This window comes from Falco naumanni, chromosome 4 (assembly GCF_017639655.2).
Source record: "Falco naumanni isolate bFalNau1 chromosome 4, bFalNau1.pat, whole genome shotgun sequence".
Classification (NCBI taxonomy): Eukaryota; Metazoa; Chordata; class Aves; order Falconiformes; family Falconidae; genus Falco; species Falco naumanni.
Window position 1 is genome coordinate 28,144,841 of NC_054057.1, and position 15,717 is coordinate 28,160,557.

The 15,717-nt window shown below is 44.5% G+C and overlaps 1 protein-coding gene across 4 annotated transcripts in view; it reads left to right on the top strand.

Moving 5' to 3' along the window:
* EGFR (epidermal growth factor receptor) overlaps positions 1-12,810 on the top strand; it is a 158,825-nt gene extending 146,015 nt beyond the window's left edge. For 3 of the 4 annotated variants that reach the window (XM_040591354.1, XM_040591357.1, XM_040591356.1), the window contains exons 21-28: positions 1,256-1,411; positions 2,289-2,364; positions 3,478-3,624; positions 5,968-6,065; positions 6,513-6,680; positions 6,771-6,818; positions 6,920-7,025; positions 8,015-12,810. In XM_040591354.1, the coding sequence (XP_040447288.1) occupies positions 1,256-1,411; positions 2,289-2,364; positions 3,478-3,624; positions 5,968-6,065; positions 6,513-6,680; positions 6,771-6,818; positions 6,920-7,025; positions 8,015-8,391 (1,176 nt within the window). In that variant the 3' untranslated portion in view covers positions 8,392-12,810. The remainder of the gene's footprint in view (positions 1-1,255; positions 1,412-2,288; positions 2,365-3,477; positions 3,625-5,967; positions 6,066-6,512; positions 6,681-6,770; positions 6,819-6,919; positions 7,026-8,014) is intronic. The other variant, XM_040591355.1, reaches the window with a different exon arrangement.
* Positions 12,811-15,717: the final 2,907 nt, after the last annotated feature.

The window sequence follows — 15,717 nt, forward strand, 5'->3', positions numbered from 1 at the left end:
CGGCAGCTCAAGATGTTTTAAGAGCTCTGCTCGCTAAAGATCTATTTCTGTAATTAAACACATGCTCACAGCGGCATCGTGCCAGTTTGTTGGGGTGGTTTGTTTTGGCAATGTTAGCAGCACATGGGTGAAGTTCTGCTGAGGGACTTGGGTGGAGGATTCGATGGTGGTCCAGGTTAGCAGTGGTCTTAAAGGGGGTGGAGGCTGGAAGGGAATTATTCCCTCTAGTGCTCTGTCATCACATCAATATGATCTTTTTGCTGGGAACTTTGTAGGTTATAAGTACTTTTTTATTAATTCTGCCTTCATAAAAATACAAGCACATGAGCTATCACCAGCTGAAACCTGTGGACTGGAGATAATTATGGTTTTTAGAGAAGATCTTGCAGGAAACGTAGAAATTGTGAACGTTTTGATTCCATACACCAAGAGACTGGTGTTGAGGGAAAGGGGAGAGTAACCTCTGTGGTCAGAAACACAGCTGTTAGATTTATGCTTAAGAAGTCAAACCAGCACAATTAGTCGTATTCTTCTGTGAGAGGCAGTTGGAGCAAAAAAAGCACGTATGCTATGGCGACCCCAATCTCATCATGGGAGGCAGTGAAACTGGAAGAACTTGCCTTTTCAAAGAGAACTTGAAAATAGATGCAACTCTGAGCTCAGCCATGGAATGAATTTTTTTTCTTTTTTCTTTTCCTTCACCTTTGCAGTGGGTTGCCTACCTCATTGTTAGCAGGGAGAAGGCAGAGCAGGCTGTATTAAGACGCAGTATTGGTAACCTTGAATGATTGAGGTCTAAACGCGCTCTGTAGGCTTGGCCTGCGTGCATATGGAAGGTGGTAAGCTCTGTACTGTGCTCTCCTGCAGTCACTGGACTTCCAAAAGGGCAGCTGAAAGGAGAGTTTGCCACCTTATTTGAAAGCCCTATCCTGATTTTGTATTTCTTGAACTAAATCCCAAAGGAACCGCAGCCCCTGCTATATCTAACTGCTTCTGTATTTTATCTTCATCACCCTACCAGCACATGGACCCACAGAAAGGTTCCTGGAGGGTAATTTTTACTTCTCCGTGTAACTGCACACGCTCATGTGCTCTACCTGCAATAAGCATCACATAAATCGAAAGAGCCAACCTTTTTCTGAAGGTGGGACGGGTTACCCCATGGTTATGGTGGTGTGCGTACCGTTACCGCAGAGCAGCTGAAGTCTGGTAACTCACTGGCACATCCAAGCCCAGCAGTCTGTTGTTATTGCAGGGCATGAACTATTTGGAGGAGCGTCGGCTGGTACACCGTGACCTTGCTGCCAGGAACGTCCTCGTTAAGACTCCTCAGCATGTGAAGATCACGGACTTTGGGCTGGCAAAGCTGCTGGGTGCCGATGAGAAGGAGTATCACGCTGAGGGAGGCAAGGTAAAGCGCATCAGGGAGTGAACTGCCGCGTGTTTGTCAGTGTCTGTGCTTGTGCGTGAGCCTTAAGCACAGGGTTAAAAAAAAATAGAGAGTGGATTTTTCAAAGCACTCAGCTGCCATCTCAGCATGCTGCCTTTGAAGCTGGTGAAAGTCCTCTGAAATCAGCTGAAAGCAGCGTCAGACCAGTGGGACTGCAGCGGGAGCGGAGGTAGCAAAGCAGGGAATGCTTTTGAAATTCCCACCCAGAATGTCTGGGAAAAAGCAATGTTATTTAAAAAGCATATTTAAAAAAAAAAAAAAAAATCATGGCTGAATTCATCGGTGTCGCCAACACCAATAATACTGTGCAGCTTATGAAGAGAAAGGGAATGCTGTATATTTATAGCAGAAGAAAGACCTGTCAGGCTTGGTTCAACACGCCTTCGTGTTGCACTGCGTGCTGATGGAGGGAATGTGTCCTGCTGAGAAATAAAAGGGAAGCTGCTTGCAAATATTGTGGAGACCATAAATGGGAACCATATGAGTGCAGATCAGTCTTTGTCATATAGCCTGAGACTGGATTTGTGTCCTGTTGTGGGAGAAGGTTAAGAAATAGTAATTTGATGGTTAAAAATATTGTAAAACTAATTTGTAGGAGATATTTCAATTGCACCTAATATTTTGCAAGTTCTCAGCTTCAACATAATAAATGAAAATAATAATAAGGCACTCACAAATTGCCTGCTCTGCCACTCAGGTGGTTGTGTTGCTTGTTGGTTGGGTTGTGGGGTTTTTTTCCCCTTCTGCAACAAACTATTGGTTTATACACCACCTGGTGGTAAATACCACTAATAAATTTTGCATCAGCCTATTAAGGCTTATTTGTGAATTTTCCTAGGTTCCTATTAAGTGGATGGCATTGGAGTCAATTTTACACCGGATTTACACCCATCAGAGTGATGTCTGGAGTTATGGTGAGTCTAAAACCAGTTCCAAGTATTGCAGATGGGTTGCAAAATTTCAGGACTTCCTAATGACTCTACGCAGCGACTATTTTTCTTCCTATTATGAGAAGACTGAGAGATTAAACACTAGCAATGAGCCAGAATCACCTATTCAACAAGTTAAAATTCCCATTAAACCGCATGTTAGTGAGGTGCAAGTTGTTTTGCAGAATACGCTTTCAGAAGATGAGCCCTCCCCCGAAAGGGGCTGCCGGTAGGAGACTCTGCTCCATTTGCTGAACTTCTGCTGATGCTTTTCTTCTGCAGCTTCACGTGAAATGTAGCTGGGCTGACAAGAAAGCCACATAACTAGAGGGAGGACTTAAAACCATTGGCCACGCTGGCAGTCAGTGTCAATTAGTGTAACTCTGCTGTGGCCAAAAACGCTTGTGTTGTCCTGATATTGAGAGGACAATGCTAAAAGGGGAGCAAAGTGATAACCTCCTTAGAGAATGCATTTTATATTTGGTATAGTTCATTAATCAGCTTGAAAGAAAAGAGGAGCCGAAAGGAAACTTTTCAAAGTAACTGATTCCAAAATTTCCACTCCATGGGCTCTCACATTTCTGGAAAATATTTAATGCAGATGGTCAGATCCTGTGTCCTTTTAGAAAAAGTACAGCCTCTGGTCCTCTTAATCCATTTATGTATCTTGGCATCCAAAATCTTGTTTTGTATCCTAAGCTACCAGACAATCACAACAGCTACATCACAAGAGTGCATGGTATGTCAGCAAATGACACTAAGGCAGCTGGTTTACACATCTTTCAAAAACTGCTTTTGCTCGTCTCCAAAGAGATTGTTTTCAAACAAAAAAAAAAGACAACTTCCATTTTTCAAACCACTTGCTTGGAGACAGAGACGGTACCCTGCATTTGCTTTCTGTGGGGCTGGGAAGTTTGTGTGATGTTCAACACTGAGATACTAGCTGAGATTTTTTTTATTATTATTATTATTATTTTTTTAAATAAAAGCAAACCCTAAAACTTTTTTAAATAAAAGCAAGCCCTAAAACCTTAAGGAAAAGCAAGCACCCAGCTGCTGGTAAAGCGTCCCTCATGGTCTTCTCCTCCCACCCTCCAGGTGTGACAGTTTGGGAGCTGATGACATTTGGGTCCAAGCCGTACGACGGGATCCCTGCCAGTGAGATCTCCTCTGTCTTGGAGAAGGGCGAGCGTTTGCCCCAGCCCCCAATCTGCACCATCGATGTCTACATGATCATGGTCAAATGTAAGTTCACATTTGGGGTTGTGGGTGCTCCCCTAAGTCGAGTAAGTAGCAGAATTGCCTTCACCGTGTCACATTTGTACATGCCGTGCCCTTGGTGATGGCACAGCAATAGGGTTATGTGGAAGGAGTTGTGACACTAGAGTGCGTTCCTGCACCTGGAGCTGTAGCTAGAAGCATGGGATATGGTTTCATTAGTCACTAATTCAGCCAACCAATGGGTTTTTTTCACCACACACACCTGTCAAGTCGAAACCAGGATGACACCACTGACTGATATTGTCAATTATTTTAAGCTGATATTGTTAGGCAGTATAAATTAGCATAACACCACCCACTTTACTTGACACTCTGTTTTTGTATGTCTAGAAAATAAAATTAACACTGCCTTCTCCTCCAGGCTCCCCCTTATGTCAGTATGCTTCCCCCTACAGTCATGCATGTGGATTGTGTCCTCCTTTAACTAAAGGGGTGCCAGGAGCACAGGCAGCACCATAACGGCAGATGCACGTGAGGATCCGGAGTTCCTCATCCGATTTCTTCCTCATTTTTGATGGCCCCTTTTGGGCACACAGCTGTTGCAGTAAAGTCGCACAAGAGCTGAGGGTCTCTGGAGTGCTTTTCAGCCATTTTTAGGGCATGTCAAAGGGCTTCTGAAACCCACGCCCCTTTTCTATCAGCTGCTAAAATGTCAGATTATTGCCTGGCTTCCCGCACATCTCTAGACCACAATTGCCACATCCCTGCTCGCTACTGTGAGGATGCTGGTAAGCAGCCCACTAGGTGGCATTTAAGACCTTGTCACTGGAGGAACGTGTACCTGTTGGTGAAACAGGAGCCATGCCATCATGGATACCCTGGAGTGCAGCACTTGTGGGTAATCCCAGAGCACCCACATGTCGCTTTGTTGGGACAGGCTCCACACAGGCTGAGCCTGATCCTGTGCTCCTCAGGGCAAGCAGGAACCAGATCCAGATGTGTGCACCGAGCCTGGGTGGTGCCCAGACCCAAAAGCAATGTCCTAAAAACTAAACCTCAGAGATGCTGAACCCTACTGACACCTCAGCCCCCTGCCTTTCCCTAGGGCCAGCCCAGATGCAAAAAGAAGGCATTTTTCCAGGCACCTAATCACGTACCTGTTGCTTGTAAAACACAGCCAGCAGAGCATCCCTATCCCCTTTCATACCGTTATGCTGAATTTATACGCAGGAGCGTGAGGATCTGGGGTTTGAGCCTTCCTTCTGCTGCAGGACTCAGCTGCACATCTCTCACTGCTCCGAGCACCCCATCTCTGCAGGCTGTGGTACAGACCCTGCTGAAGCTGCACCGTTTTGTCTAAAAGAATTTGGGAATCCCACTCAGAGATAAATTCAGAAATAGTAGCTGCTACTTCTGTAACAGCAGCAAACTCCAAAATGCTCCACTCTGTCTAAAAGCAAGAAGGATTTCTTCTTGAATTAGCAAGGTATCCTGTTTCTAGCATGGTAAAAAGTCACTGGGAATGATGAGATTTTGTCTAATGCAGATTTCAGATGGCATATTATTGCTTCCATTACTATGGATAGGCTGGGTTTTATGAGTTCCTCTAGACACAGTAAGCTTGACCTTTATTACTTTTAATTTTAAATGCAAGAGTCTCTACATCAGCTCATCCATTAGTTGATAACAGAAAGCGTGGGTTTCCTAAGCAATAAAACAAACCACCAGTATCTATATCCAAAATCTCATCCAGCATTGATCCACACTAGGCTGTAGGACTTGTTTTTGTTACAGTCTGGTTACTAATTAAATACAGCTTAGATATAATGCTTCAAAATGTCCCCAGCAAGGATGTTTCAAATTTTAGAAGACATCTGGTACAGAGGGTAGCTGCTGCTTTAGGCTTCCCAGGATTCCACAAAGCAGCTCGTCGACTAGACAGTCACATCACCGCACCTCTGCAGGCACCCGCTGAAGTTAGCTTGTGTTCCTTCCTTCAGGAGCTTTTTTAGAGCAGGCCAGTTTGGACCAGTCCAGGCTGGCCACCCGTTTGCTCTCCTCGGGTCTGGTGGGACCTGCCTGCCCATACAGAGATAGCCAGCAGGAGTGGAGACAGGTGCATCCTGGAGGTTTGCCAGCATGGGGGTTTATCTCACCTCCTTTGCTCTTCCCAGAACTGCCAGGATGTGTATTTTAAATGCACCAGTGGCTGGTGAACAAACTCTTTGCGATGGTCCCTTACGGGGACCTCCTTTCTTTGTTCCATGCGTGGCACTGCTCTTTTTGCTGTTACATTTTATTTTAAGCTCTGTGTTTGATCACCGAGACAACTTCATTTGTGCACTGCTTTCCCTGTTGTCCCTCCAGGCTGGATGATTGATGCAGACAGCCGTCCCAAGTTTCGTGAACTGATAGCAGAGTTCTCCAAAATGGCCCGGGACCCCCCACGCTACCTCGTTATACAGGTACTAAGCCCAACAGTGGGAAGGTGTCTGGCAGGCGTTTAATACGAGACCCAAAATGATGATTAGTGCATGTGAAAGCATATAATAAGGATAATTTAAGGCCCAGTTTATCCTTGCTGGCCAGGTTCTTTCAGCTAGAATCACAAAGAGAATTCCAAGAGCAGTCACTATTTTCTTAGTCCTGGTCCCAGCCTCAGGCCAGTAACAGTCCATAGTGCAGTCCTGAGAGAACAGTCTGATCCTTTTAAGAATGCAGCTCTTTTACAGCAGCATGGGCAGAGATTGCACACCCAAATTCCCCTAAACTCTAGGTAAATTCGGTTAAACACACAGATCAAGATTTTGTATCTTGGGCCTCTGGCTAAATCACTCTGTCTCCCGGAGGAGGGGATAGTGAGGGCCCGAAGGCAGCCTGCGAGACATCCCTCACGCCCGTTTGTCCCACAGGGAGATGACAGGATGCACCTGCCCAGCCCTACGGACTCCAAATTTTATCGCACCCTGATGGAGGAGGAGGACATGGAAGATATAGTGGATGCGGATGAGTATCTCGTGCCACACCAGGGCTTCTTCAACAGCCCTTCAACATCCCGCACTCCTCTCTTGAGTTCATTGGTATGAAACTTTTCCTCTGTGGATACATGACAAGCAGTTTTAAGAGTGAGCTGCCTCTCATGATGTCTGTGTTTTCTTTCTCTCTCTCAGAGTGCTACTAGCAACAACTCTGCTACAACCTGCATTGACAGGAATGGGGTAAGTGGGGATGACCTTTAAAAAAGGAGCAACTCTTTCTGTGTGGATCAACTTCTACAAAACAGTCCCCCTAATACTGGTTTTCTCTGCTTCCAACATAGCAGGGGCACCCTGTGAGGGAAGACAGCTTCGTCCAGAGGTATAGCTCAGACCCAACGGGTGCCTTCCTGGAGGACAGCATAGACGACAGCTTCCTGCCAGCCCCGGGTGAGTATGGCTCTCATGTCTCCGTCACACGAGCAGTCATTCACAAGCCATTTGGTCGTGAATATAATCATTGTCCTTCTTTTAGTGTAGAAAGGAAGCGAATCCAAATGCTTCCTACCTTTTTTTCTCGGTAAATGGGAGTGGAAATGTGTGCACATATCCTTTCCCTACACTTTATCTGGCTGTTTCTCTTTTTGGTTCCTTCATAGGCCATGTTCCTCATGTTTGCCACGTGTGTCATCTGGCCGGGAGCTTGCATGCTTTCTACTGGGGAGAATATCCTCTAAAACCCAGGTTTCACCCCTTAAACCATCTGAGCAATATAAACAGCTTTCTGGCAGTTTCACTGCTTTCAGATGTTGATACACAGAAGGCAGTTCATAGTTTCACGTGGACGTACAGTGTAGGCGGTTGGTGAGCGAGCCAGCAAGCACCAAGGGAGATGGTGCTGGGTTATGTGGTCATGGTGCTTTGTGCCCTCAAAAAATCCCATCTAACCTTTCCAAAAATACACCACAGCTAAAAAGGGTGAAAGACCCTGCAAGGAGTGGCATTGAAGTGAAACGTGGAGTCTCTTGTTACTGCCGGTCCTGTATTTTCTAAGCATTTTCCTCCTCTCTAAATATTTTTCTAGGGAAACATTTTCTGGCAGCTAAGCTCCCAGACTGCAGTTTCAGAACAGTATCTGGGACATAGCCACCCACACGTCACTAAAATCAGTAGTAGCTATCTTGCTGTCTCGTGGTTCAAGCCATCTTTCTGCTGCTTTACAAACTGAATTACTGAAGGTCAGCTGGAGGGCAGCATGTTTGGTGCCACGGCATGGCAGTCCCTGCCGTCGGCTCTCTTCTGCGCTGGGAAGCTCATTGAGATGCTGTGTGAAGAGCAAGTGGCAGCTGGGTTGAAACTACATCTCAAGTGATGCAGGTGGCTGCATTACTTACATCTCTTTGTTTTCATTCCTTATTTTTATTTTCTTTTTATTCTAGAGTACGTAAACCAGTTGGCGCCCAAGAAAGCATCTGCCTCAGCGGTCCAGAATCCAATCTACAACAACTTTGCTCTCACAGCAAATTCAAAGGTCCCCACGGACTCCAGCTACCAGAATTCACACAGCACAGCTGTGGACAACCCGGAGTATCTCAACACCAACCAGTCTCCACTGGCCAAGACGGTCTTCGAGAGCTCTCCTTACTGGATCCAGGCAGGCAACCACCAAATAAATCTGGACAATCCTGACTACCAGCAGGACTTCTTACCAAAGGAAACCAAACCCAACGGTCTCTTGAAAGTTCCCGCAGCAGAAAACCCAGAGTACTTAAGGGTAGCAGCACCAAAAAGTGAATACATTGAAGCCTCGGCATGACCATAGAGAATTTCTTCTTGCAGCGAGGCAAGCCAGACTCTGGGTGAACTACCTGGCTGCTGCAAGAACGGACCCTTGCCCAGAGTGAACGGCAAACACAATGCATCGATAAGCACACGTTTCCTTTTCAGCAGGGAGGCTGAAACTGTGAAGCCTATCTGATGGTAGTTTGCATCTTTTCTCGCCCATTTCCACATAATAACTGAGGCCCATAGCCTGCACTGGGATGCATGTTGGGATGGAGCGGGATCTGGCTGGACAGAAGAAATACGGATGCATTCCTTTCATTTTCAAATGGTAGCATGGTAAGAAGCCACTCTGGGATGAACTTGTGAGCTGTACACATTGTACAGTCAAATTCCTTTCTACAGTCTGTATTTTTATAAATGTTTCTAACAGAATTTTTGGATCTTTTAAGAGATCAGATGCTTGTACTGCTGGTCTGCTATGTGGTGCTCAAGATCACCAGCAGGAAAAAAAATAAAAATGTTACTAAATAGTTTTCCAGAACTCCGGGAATTGAAACGGTTACTCAAAAACCACCGGATTTTTACGATTTGGCTCTACATACTGCCTCTTGGCATGAAGAGCAGGGCATCTGGGGGATGGATGGGAGATTCTGCCCAGGACGGTATGGAGTGGATCGCTCTGGGGAAAACTAACACAAGGAATGGCACAATGCATCACCTACTGACCACTACTGCTAAAAACTGACAGGAGGAACTCACCTCAGCATCATCTGTACATGGTTCTAAAGTGCTCATTACTCTGTTTTCTGATGGTCAAACACAAGATATCTTTCTTTTGCTGATCCCTTTTGCAGCTGTCGAGTTGTCAAAATGCCTTTCTTCTTCAGCAGAACTGTTAAAGATGTTGCCATAACTGAAAAATGAAGTGTCAAATAACATTTAACAGACTTTAATTAAATGTCAAGGAAATGCAAATGGTGGCAAATTGGAGCGTTCACGAGACAGACTGGAAGAACTATACTGAATTAAATTTGACTAGGGCAAGAAACACAGGTAGCTCTAGCCAAGCAGTTTTATTTCCCTTCTTGAAGGGGCTCAGAGCAGAAACCGTTTTCCCATATAGATGTGGCAAAGAAAAGGGGTTTATCAGTTGTTGTGCTTTACTGGCTGCCAGTTGCTGTACCACGCTGGGGCTGGCTGCCTGTCCCTGTGGGGTTACAGATCCTGGCAATGCAGGAGGGGCAGTGAGAGTGAACTGAGGAAAGGGAGAATAATCTGGAGCGATGGAAAAGATCACCTCCCTCTTCTGAAACACAGGGCTGCCTACTGCTTCTTTAAAATACCCAGCGTTGTCTTCTCCTATCAGTGTGGAACAGGCAGGTGAGGAAGGCTGAGATTTTTAGCCTGATAGTATAAATCAATCACAGCAGCAAAAGCAGCTACTCTTTACCAGGGACCCATGATCCAGAACTTCAGATTATTCCATCATTAATATTTCTTACCAATGTAGAAGGGGTAAAGTGCCTAAAATGTAAATTTAGTCAGTGATTTAGATGCAGCCCAGCAGCAGCTTGGCAGGGCTGTTTTAATCAAACCACCAGATCAGAAGGCAGATGTATGTTTGGTGATTTTGGTGCAAAGGCCTTTAGCTAGCTGAATGTGGACAACTTGCTTGAGGGGTGGCATAAGCAGCTGAGTCGCAGAGGTTAGGTAGTCTATAATAAGTAATAAGTCTATAATAAGTCAGATTTCTGCCACCACCATGTTTTGCATACATCAGTATGTGTTTCAGTTTAAGGATTGCATCTGGAGTCCAGCAGCAAGCAGCAAATCCTCAGAACATTGTTTTTACAGATTTATTGAGGCAAGACGGAGAAGAATGGTCATGTGAAATGACCCCTTCTCTAAGTAACATAGTGTAAAATGCATTAGCAGCTTGTGTGTGTGCAGTAACTTACCAGCCACACTGCAGTCTAGGGTAAAGCAGTATATTGGGTCAAAATCCAAAGATTTGGGACATACGCGTCACTGTGGCTGAGTACCAGGCACAGCAGTATGGAGGATGCGATGTTTGACTTTGATTGTTACTAGCTTGTATTTAAAACCCTAACGTAAATCCAGTTCCTATGTCCAGTTAGTGGCAGGTTGCTCCTTGTGTTCCTGAGAGCAGATGTGTTGTGCTGCTCTCACAAGCGTGCAACATGTAAGCACAGGCAGTGCTGCTTTTCTCCACCCACTGCCCCAGGAGGAATGTACATAACCCCCAAAAAAAGATCTTAAATCGCAGATAATTTTCGATTTGCTAAATCTGTTATGTCTGCAAGCCGAACACTAGACAATCACATAGTACATGTTCTCCTGCCAAATCTTTCAGACACTATTGCACAAAGGAGTTTATTGATGTTTTGTTTAAACCTGTTAACTAAACCAAGCCACTAAGAGATAGCAATATGTATCACCAGCATTATGTAGCATGAAAATTATTACATAGAGGTTAATATGCTTGCCCTTTTAAAACAATTTAGGAGGGATTCAGTAGCAACTCACTGCAAGAAACAAGGAGACTCATCTAAAAATTGAGCAATGTAAGTTTGAAAGAGCATTGCTTTTTGAATGTATTGTTTTTGATGAGAAAAGTAGGGAAGAGGATATAGGACCACAAACTCCCGATACAAACGTACTGATTCCAGATTGGTGGGATCAGTTATATTGTAAAGTAGTTCCGGTAAGCAGGTATCCTGTAAGCCATAATCTGTAAATTGGCAGCTCAGTAACAATTCAAAAGGCCAGCCAAAAATAAAAACTGGGCAGCAGGTTGTGGTCTGTGGGCGAGTGCCTGCAGGGCCAGATCCGGCACCACTGGGAGCGGATGGGACCGCACTATGCAAGATGATGCTCAGAGAGGAACAGACATCAGCGATGTACCAAATCATTTCCACTGAGTTGAAAATAACAATAATCAATAAGCCGCTGAAATGGTCTGGTTTTCCCACTGCAGCTCACTGACCTTTTAACAGCAAGGAGCTCCCTGCAGATCCAGGTACTCACAAAGGCAAACACTGTCGGGCAGCATAATTCAGCCTCCAGAAATAACTTGAAAGTTCTGCTGTTGTCCCTCAGGACATGTGGGTAGAAAATGCTGATTTTTAAAATGCAGCTCAATAGGGAAATACAGCAGGCCACAGCCACTTTTAAAAGCCAACAGTCTTACCAATAGAAAAAATGTCATGTCCCTTTTTACTGTATTTCTCATGAAAGGCAAAATAAAACCACTCACAAGTTAGTGCGTAGCGTCTCTTAACCATAAAGCACCACTTAATATGGAACTGCTTTTGCAATAGTAATTTAAGACTTTTAATAACTGCTAAATATATGAAAATGTAAGTCAAGAGTCTTCATCTTCCTTTGATGTGTTCCAGTGATCTGCGTACAGTGTCAGCACACTTGACTTCATCTGGGCCTTGGGTTGTTTTCTTCTTGGCTTAGGAAGTTCCCTTTGTGTTGCAATTGCTCTTGTCAGGTAAATTCATCCTAGAGGCCAAGGGCTTGCTTTTGTTTCCAGCTGGCGGGCAACTAGGCAGCGAGTTTTCTTAAGAGAGCAGTTGGAACTAGATGGTGGTTTCTGGAACACCTCAGTGTGCTGACCCGTCCCACCAGCGTCGCTGTGGATGGGCAGGTGAAGCCCCAGCGTTACGGTCCCATGCTTTATTTGAAAGGAAGGGGCTTGTGTAGGGAGAGTAATGCCGGAGAAGGGGTGCAGCCAGGCAATCCATACCAGAGACAGCTGCCAAATTTCCCCAGGGATATCACTGAGGCCATTGACCGTTCCTGCAGGTATGGGTGGGGATAGACACGTCACTCCCATCCCCACTACCAGCTTGAAGGGAAGCCCTCTTGCAGAGATTGCTTGTGTGAAAATTGATGTACGCAGCACTCATACTATGCGGTGAATCTCTTCCCTGGGATAGGCAGTTAGGGCTACAACAATGTCACACAGACCCAAACAGCTTAAAGACGTCCCATCACCAGGTGCCTGGGGTGTCCTGGTCTGTCTGGACTGCTCCAGGGTACCAAGGAGAACCTTTGCATTTCCAGACAATCACCCATTTTTCACATTCAGAGTTCAACATCTTCTGTTAGTACAGCCACCGCCTCTCCAGATGCAGTTACGGTACTCTGGCTTTTGCATCCCCCTGCATTTCTCTGTGAGAAAACAGCTGAATCAGGACAAAGTGTGAAAATGTACCTGTGTCCTCCTTCGTGATGGCAACCATATACTCCTGAAATGTCCAGCTCTGTGTATACACTTGGCAAGAATTACGCTTTGTAATGTTTTATCACCACTGGTTCAAATTTTTATATCGGGATCCCATTTTCTAGCTTTCTTTTTGTAAGTGTTATTTCTTTGTTCGGACATATAACTTTTAAGGAGCCTTTTTTAAATAATATAATAAAAAAAAAATGTTTATACAAAAGAAAAATGCGACACCTTCAAGTAGCTTGTCAAATGGGCTGCATTAGGACCAAAGATGTAACGACTTGTTTTCTTGCTTTAAAGGAATTAGGGTATTGGCCACCACTTCCACAGCCTCTCATTCCAGGGAAAAGCTAAACCTCTCCACTCCAGATTGTGGCTGGGCCAGACCTCCATGGAGCCAAGAGGGCTGACAGGAGGGTGAGGCCTGTCTGTAGAAAACCAAACCAAATATCAAGACCAGGTATCGCTTCAGGGCCAGACCTAGAACCTCTACTCAATTTGGATTCACTTTCTACTCAACGCAATAGCTAAACAGGGACACAGTCAAGGAAAAAAAAAAAAAAAAGGAAATAAATACACGATGTTTTGGGTCAGTATCAGGAAAAAATACAATTATGTGAAGATGAGACATGACGAGATAACTGCTTTTTATGTGAGGAAGTGTGTAGGCAGGCAGTGAGACTTTAAATCGATAACACTGTCGGTTATGTATTACTTTAATTATGCGGGGGAGTTGGAATCACAGCGCTTCCCGGGTAGGCTTTGCTGTCTGCCACGCATCCCGCTGCCATGTGAGGCCGTGTGTCGTGGCAGCTCACCTGCATTACCGTGGCCGCGTGGGCTGAGGGCTGCAGGTAGTCAGAGGTACTTCATGCCACCCCTCCTTCTTATATGGGGAGAGAAGAGTGTGGCAACAGCAGGCTGTACCACAGCTAGCGGTCAAGTGAAACCGCAGTAGCACCCAAAAAGAAGGGTTTTCTTCAAAGGCAAAATGCCTTCAGCCAAGATTCAGGGCTGGTGCTCCACCAGCCTTGCTCTCATCCTCTTACGCGGTGCAGGTGGGGCTGTCTGGAGGCACAACACTGAGGCCACTGTGGTCTCTCTGTGCTTCTCACCTTGAAGTAATGGATTTCTCTGATTAGTAAGGTGAAAACCAGAAATCAACCCCCCAGTAACAACTGAACCATGGAAGGTGGTGTTCCTATGTAGCTGATAGGGTACATCGTTTCCAGTCCCACTGGAATTTATCCAGACCCTTCTCTTTACCTCTCGCAAGCTAGCTGGAGAGTGTGCGTTAGCAACCACCATCGATGCTATCCTCATATTTTGTGAAAGGGAATAAGTAAAGTAGTTGTCTACAATGGTAGGAGGCTTAGCTTACATACCTAGGTTGCTTTATTAAACCTACATTGCTAACATCATTCACCTTGAAACTAATGGGGTGTTTAACTTGATTACACTGAGAGTATAAAGCAAGGCTAATGTTGAGTGATTTTTGAAAAATCCCTCGCAATAATCAGAGATCCTATGGATCCATTGCCTGTTTTAGGCTGCTTTGTATTGATGCAATCAACTGAGTATAAGGTATAATGTCCTGGTTTTAATAAACTGTCAAGCAATATTCCCATAGATACAGGCGGTACCCTTGCAGCATTGTAAAGTTACTCAACTATGAAAGCACTATTTGTACAATAAGAAACTCTTGACTTTTATATGGTTTAATGGTTTATACTGTTGATCAAAGATTGTTTGTATATTGAGCGATAAAAATGAGGTGTATATTATTCTTTTTAATTGTTTTTAATTTTGGAGAACTTTTATTGTAATATACTGTTGTATTTGGGAGGAAGAAAAATCAGTGGCTAGCTTGTAGGGTTTGTAGCCAGAGAAGAACTCACATTAAGAGCTTTTTATTGATGTACTTAGATATTAATTTTTTTTTTCCTGGTAAAAGTTGTCACATTGGGGATTTATCCAGGGCTTAGTGAAGCTAATAACAGGACCTTTTCCTCTCTCCAAGACCCTTTGGCTCTCTCCACGCACAGTGCTGGAGTTTCATAATGTGAGCAAAAATACAGCTAACGCTTGTGACCATTGGAAGTGCAATATGAAAGCCCAGGTGCTGCTTTATCGGGGCGCTAATAAAAGCTGCTCTTTCCAATTGCATGGCAGGTTCTCACTTCACTTTTACCGTAATAGTAGAAGCAGAGTCAAAGCAATCCCTCATCGGCGTGGCAGGCGGCGTGTGAAGCCGTACTGCTGGTCGGTTCCGAATTGCGTAGCTATGGGCTGTGCACCAGCAAGGCAGGACTCCCTTGGAAGGAAAGGCAAAGTCAAGTCTCAACCAGAGTCACACTGGTGACTGAAGTTGTACTACACTAGGCAGAAAGATAAATTCTGTTAGCAAAGCCAGTCAAATGAAGCCCTGTGTCCCCTGAGTATTGTTGTTTAATTATCCAACTGGTGAAATGTGTAGCAGACAGATTAAAGGAATTACAGGGTCCTCAGCATAACAGAGCAAAATACACTGGGTTGGCAAGACAGTAAAGACGACAGGAGCTGGAACTGTCAGGATACATTCAGCCTGGATAAGTCCCCAGCATCACAATTAGTAAATAAAATCATTTTTGTCTTTATAGATGAACTTTGTACACAGAAAAAAAAAAGCCACTACAGCACCTTTCTCATTTTCATCTTTCCATCCAGTCCCTTCCAATACATAGGCTGCATGTTCTACCAGCTCAACCTATTTTATGCAGAAATGACGTAGTCTTAATCTTCATATTACTGGTTCTCAGAAATGTCTAATGCGTATTAATGCATGATATTTTTATTTTAATAAAAGTAATTAAATAAATCTTTGCTCTTTTGGCACATGATTTCCCCACCCTCCTTTAGTGATCAGCTGGCTTGGGAAGATTCTATATTAGCATTGATATTATGAAGAAAAATAAGTAGTATTAACATCAAGAAGGAAACTGAAATACGTTGTACATTCCTCCTCTGTGAAGATCAGAAAATGACTTACAGATTCAAAAGTCTTTATCAGGCAGGAAAGTGCTGGTCTCTGTATTTCACAGATAGGATAATAGAGGCAGA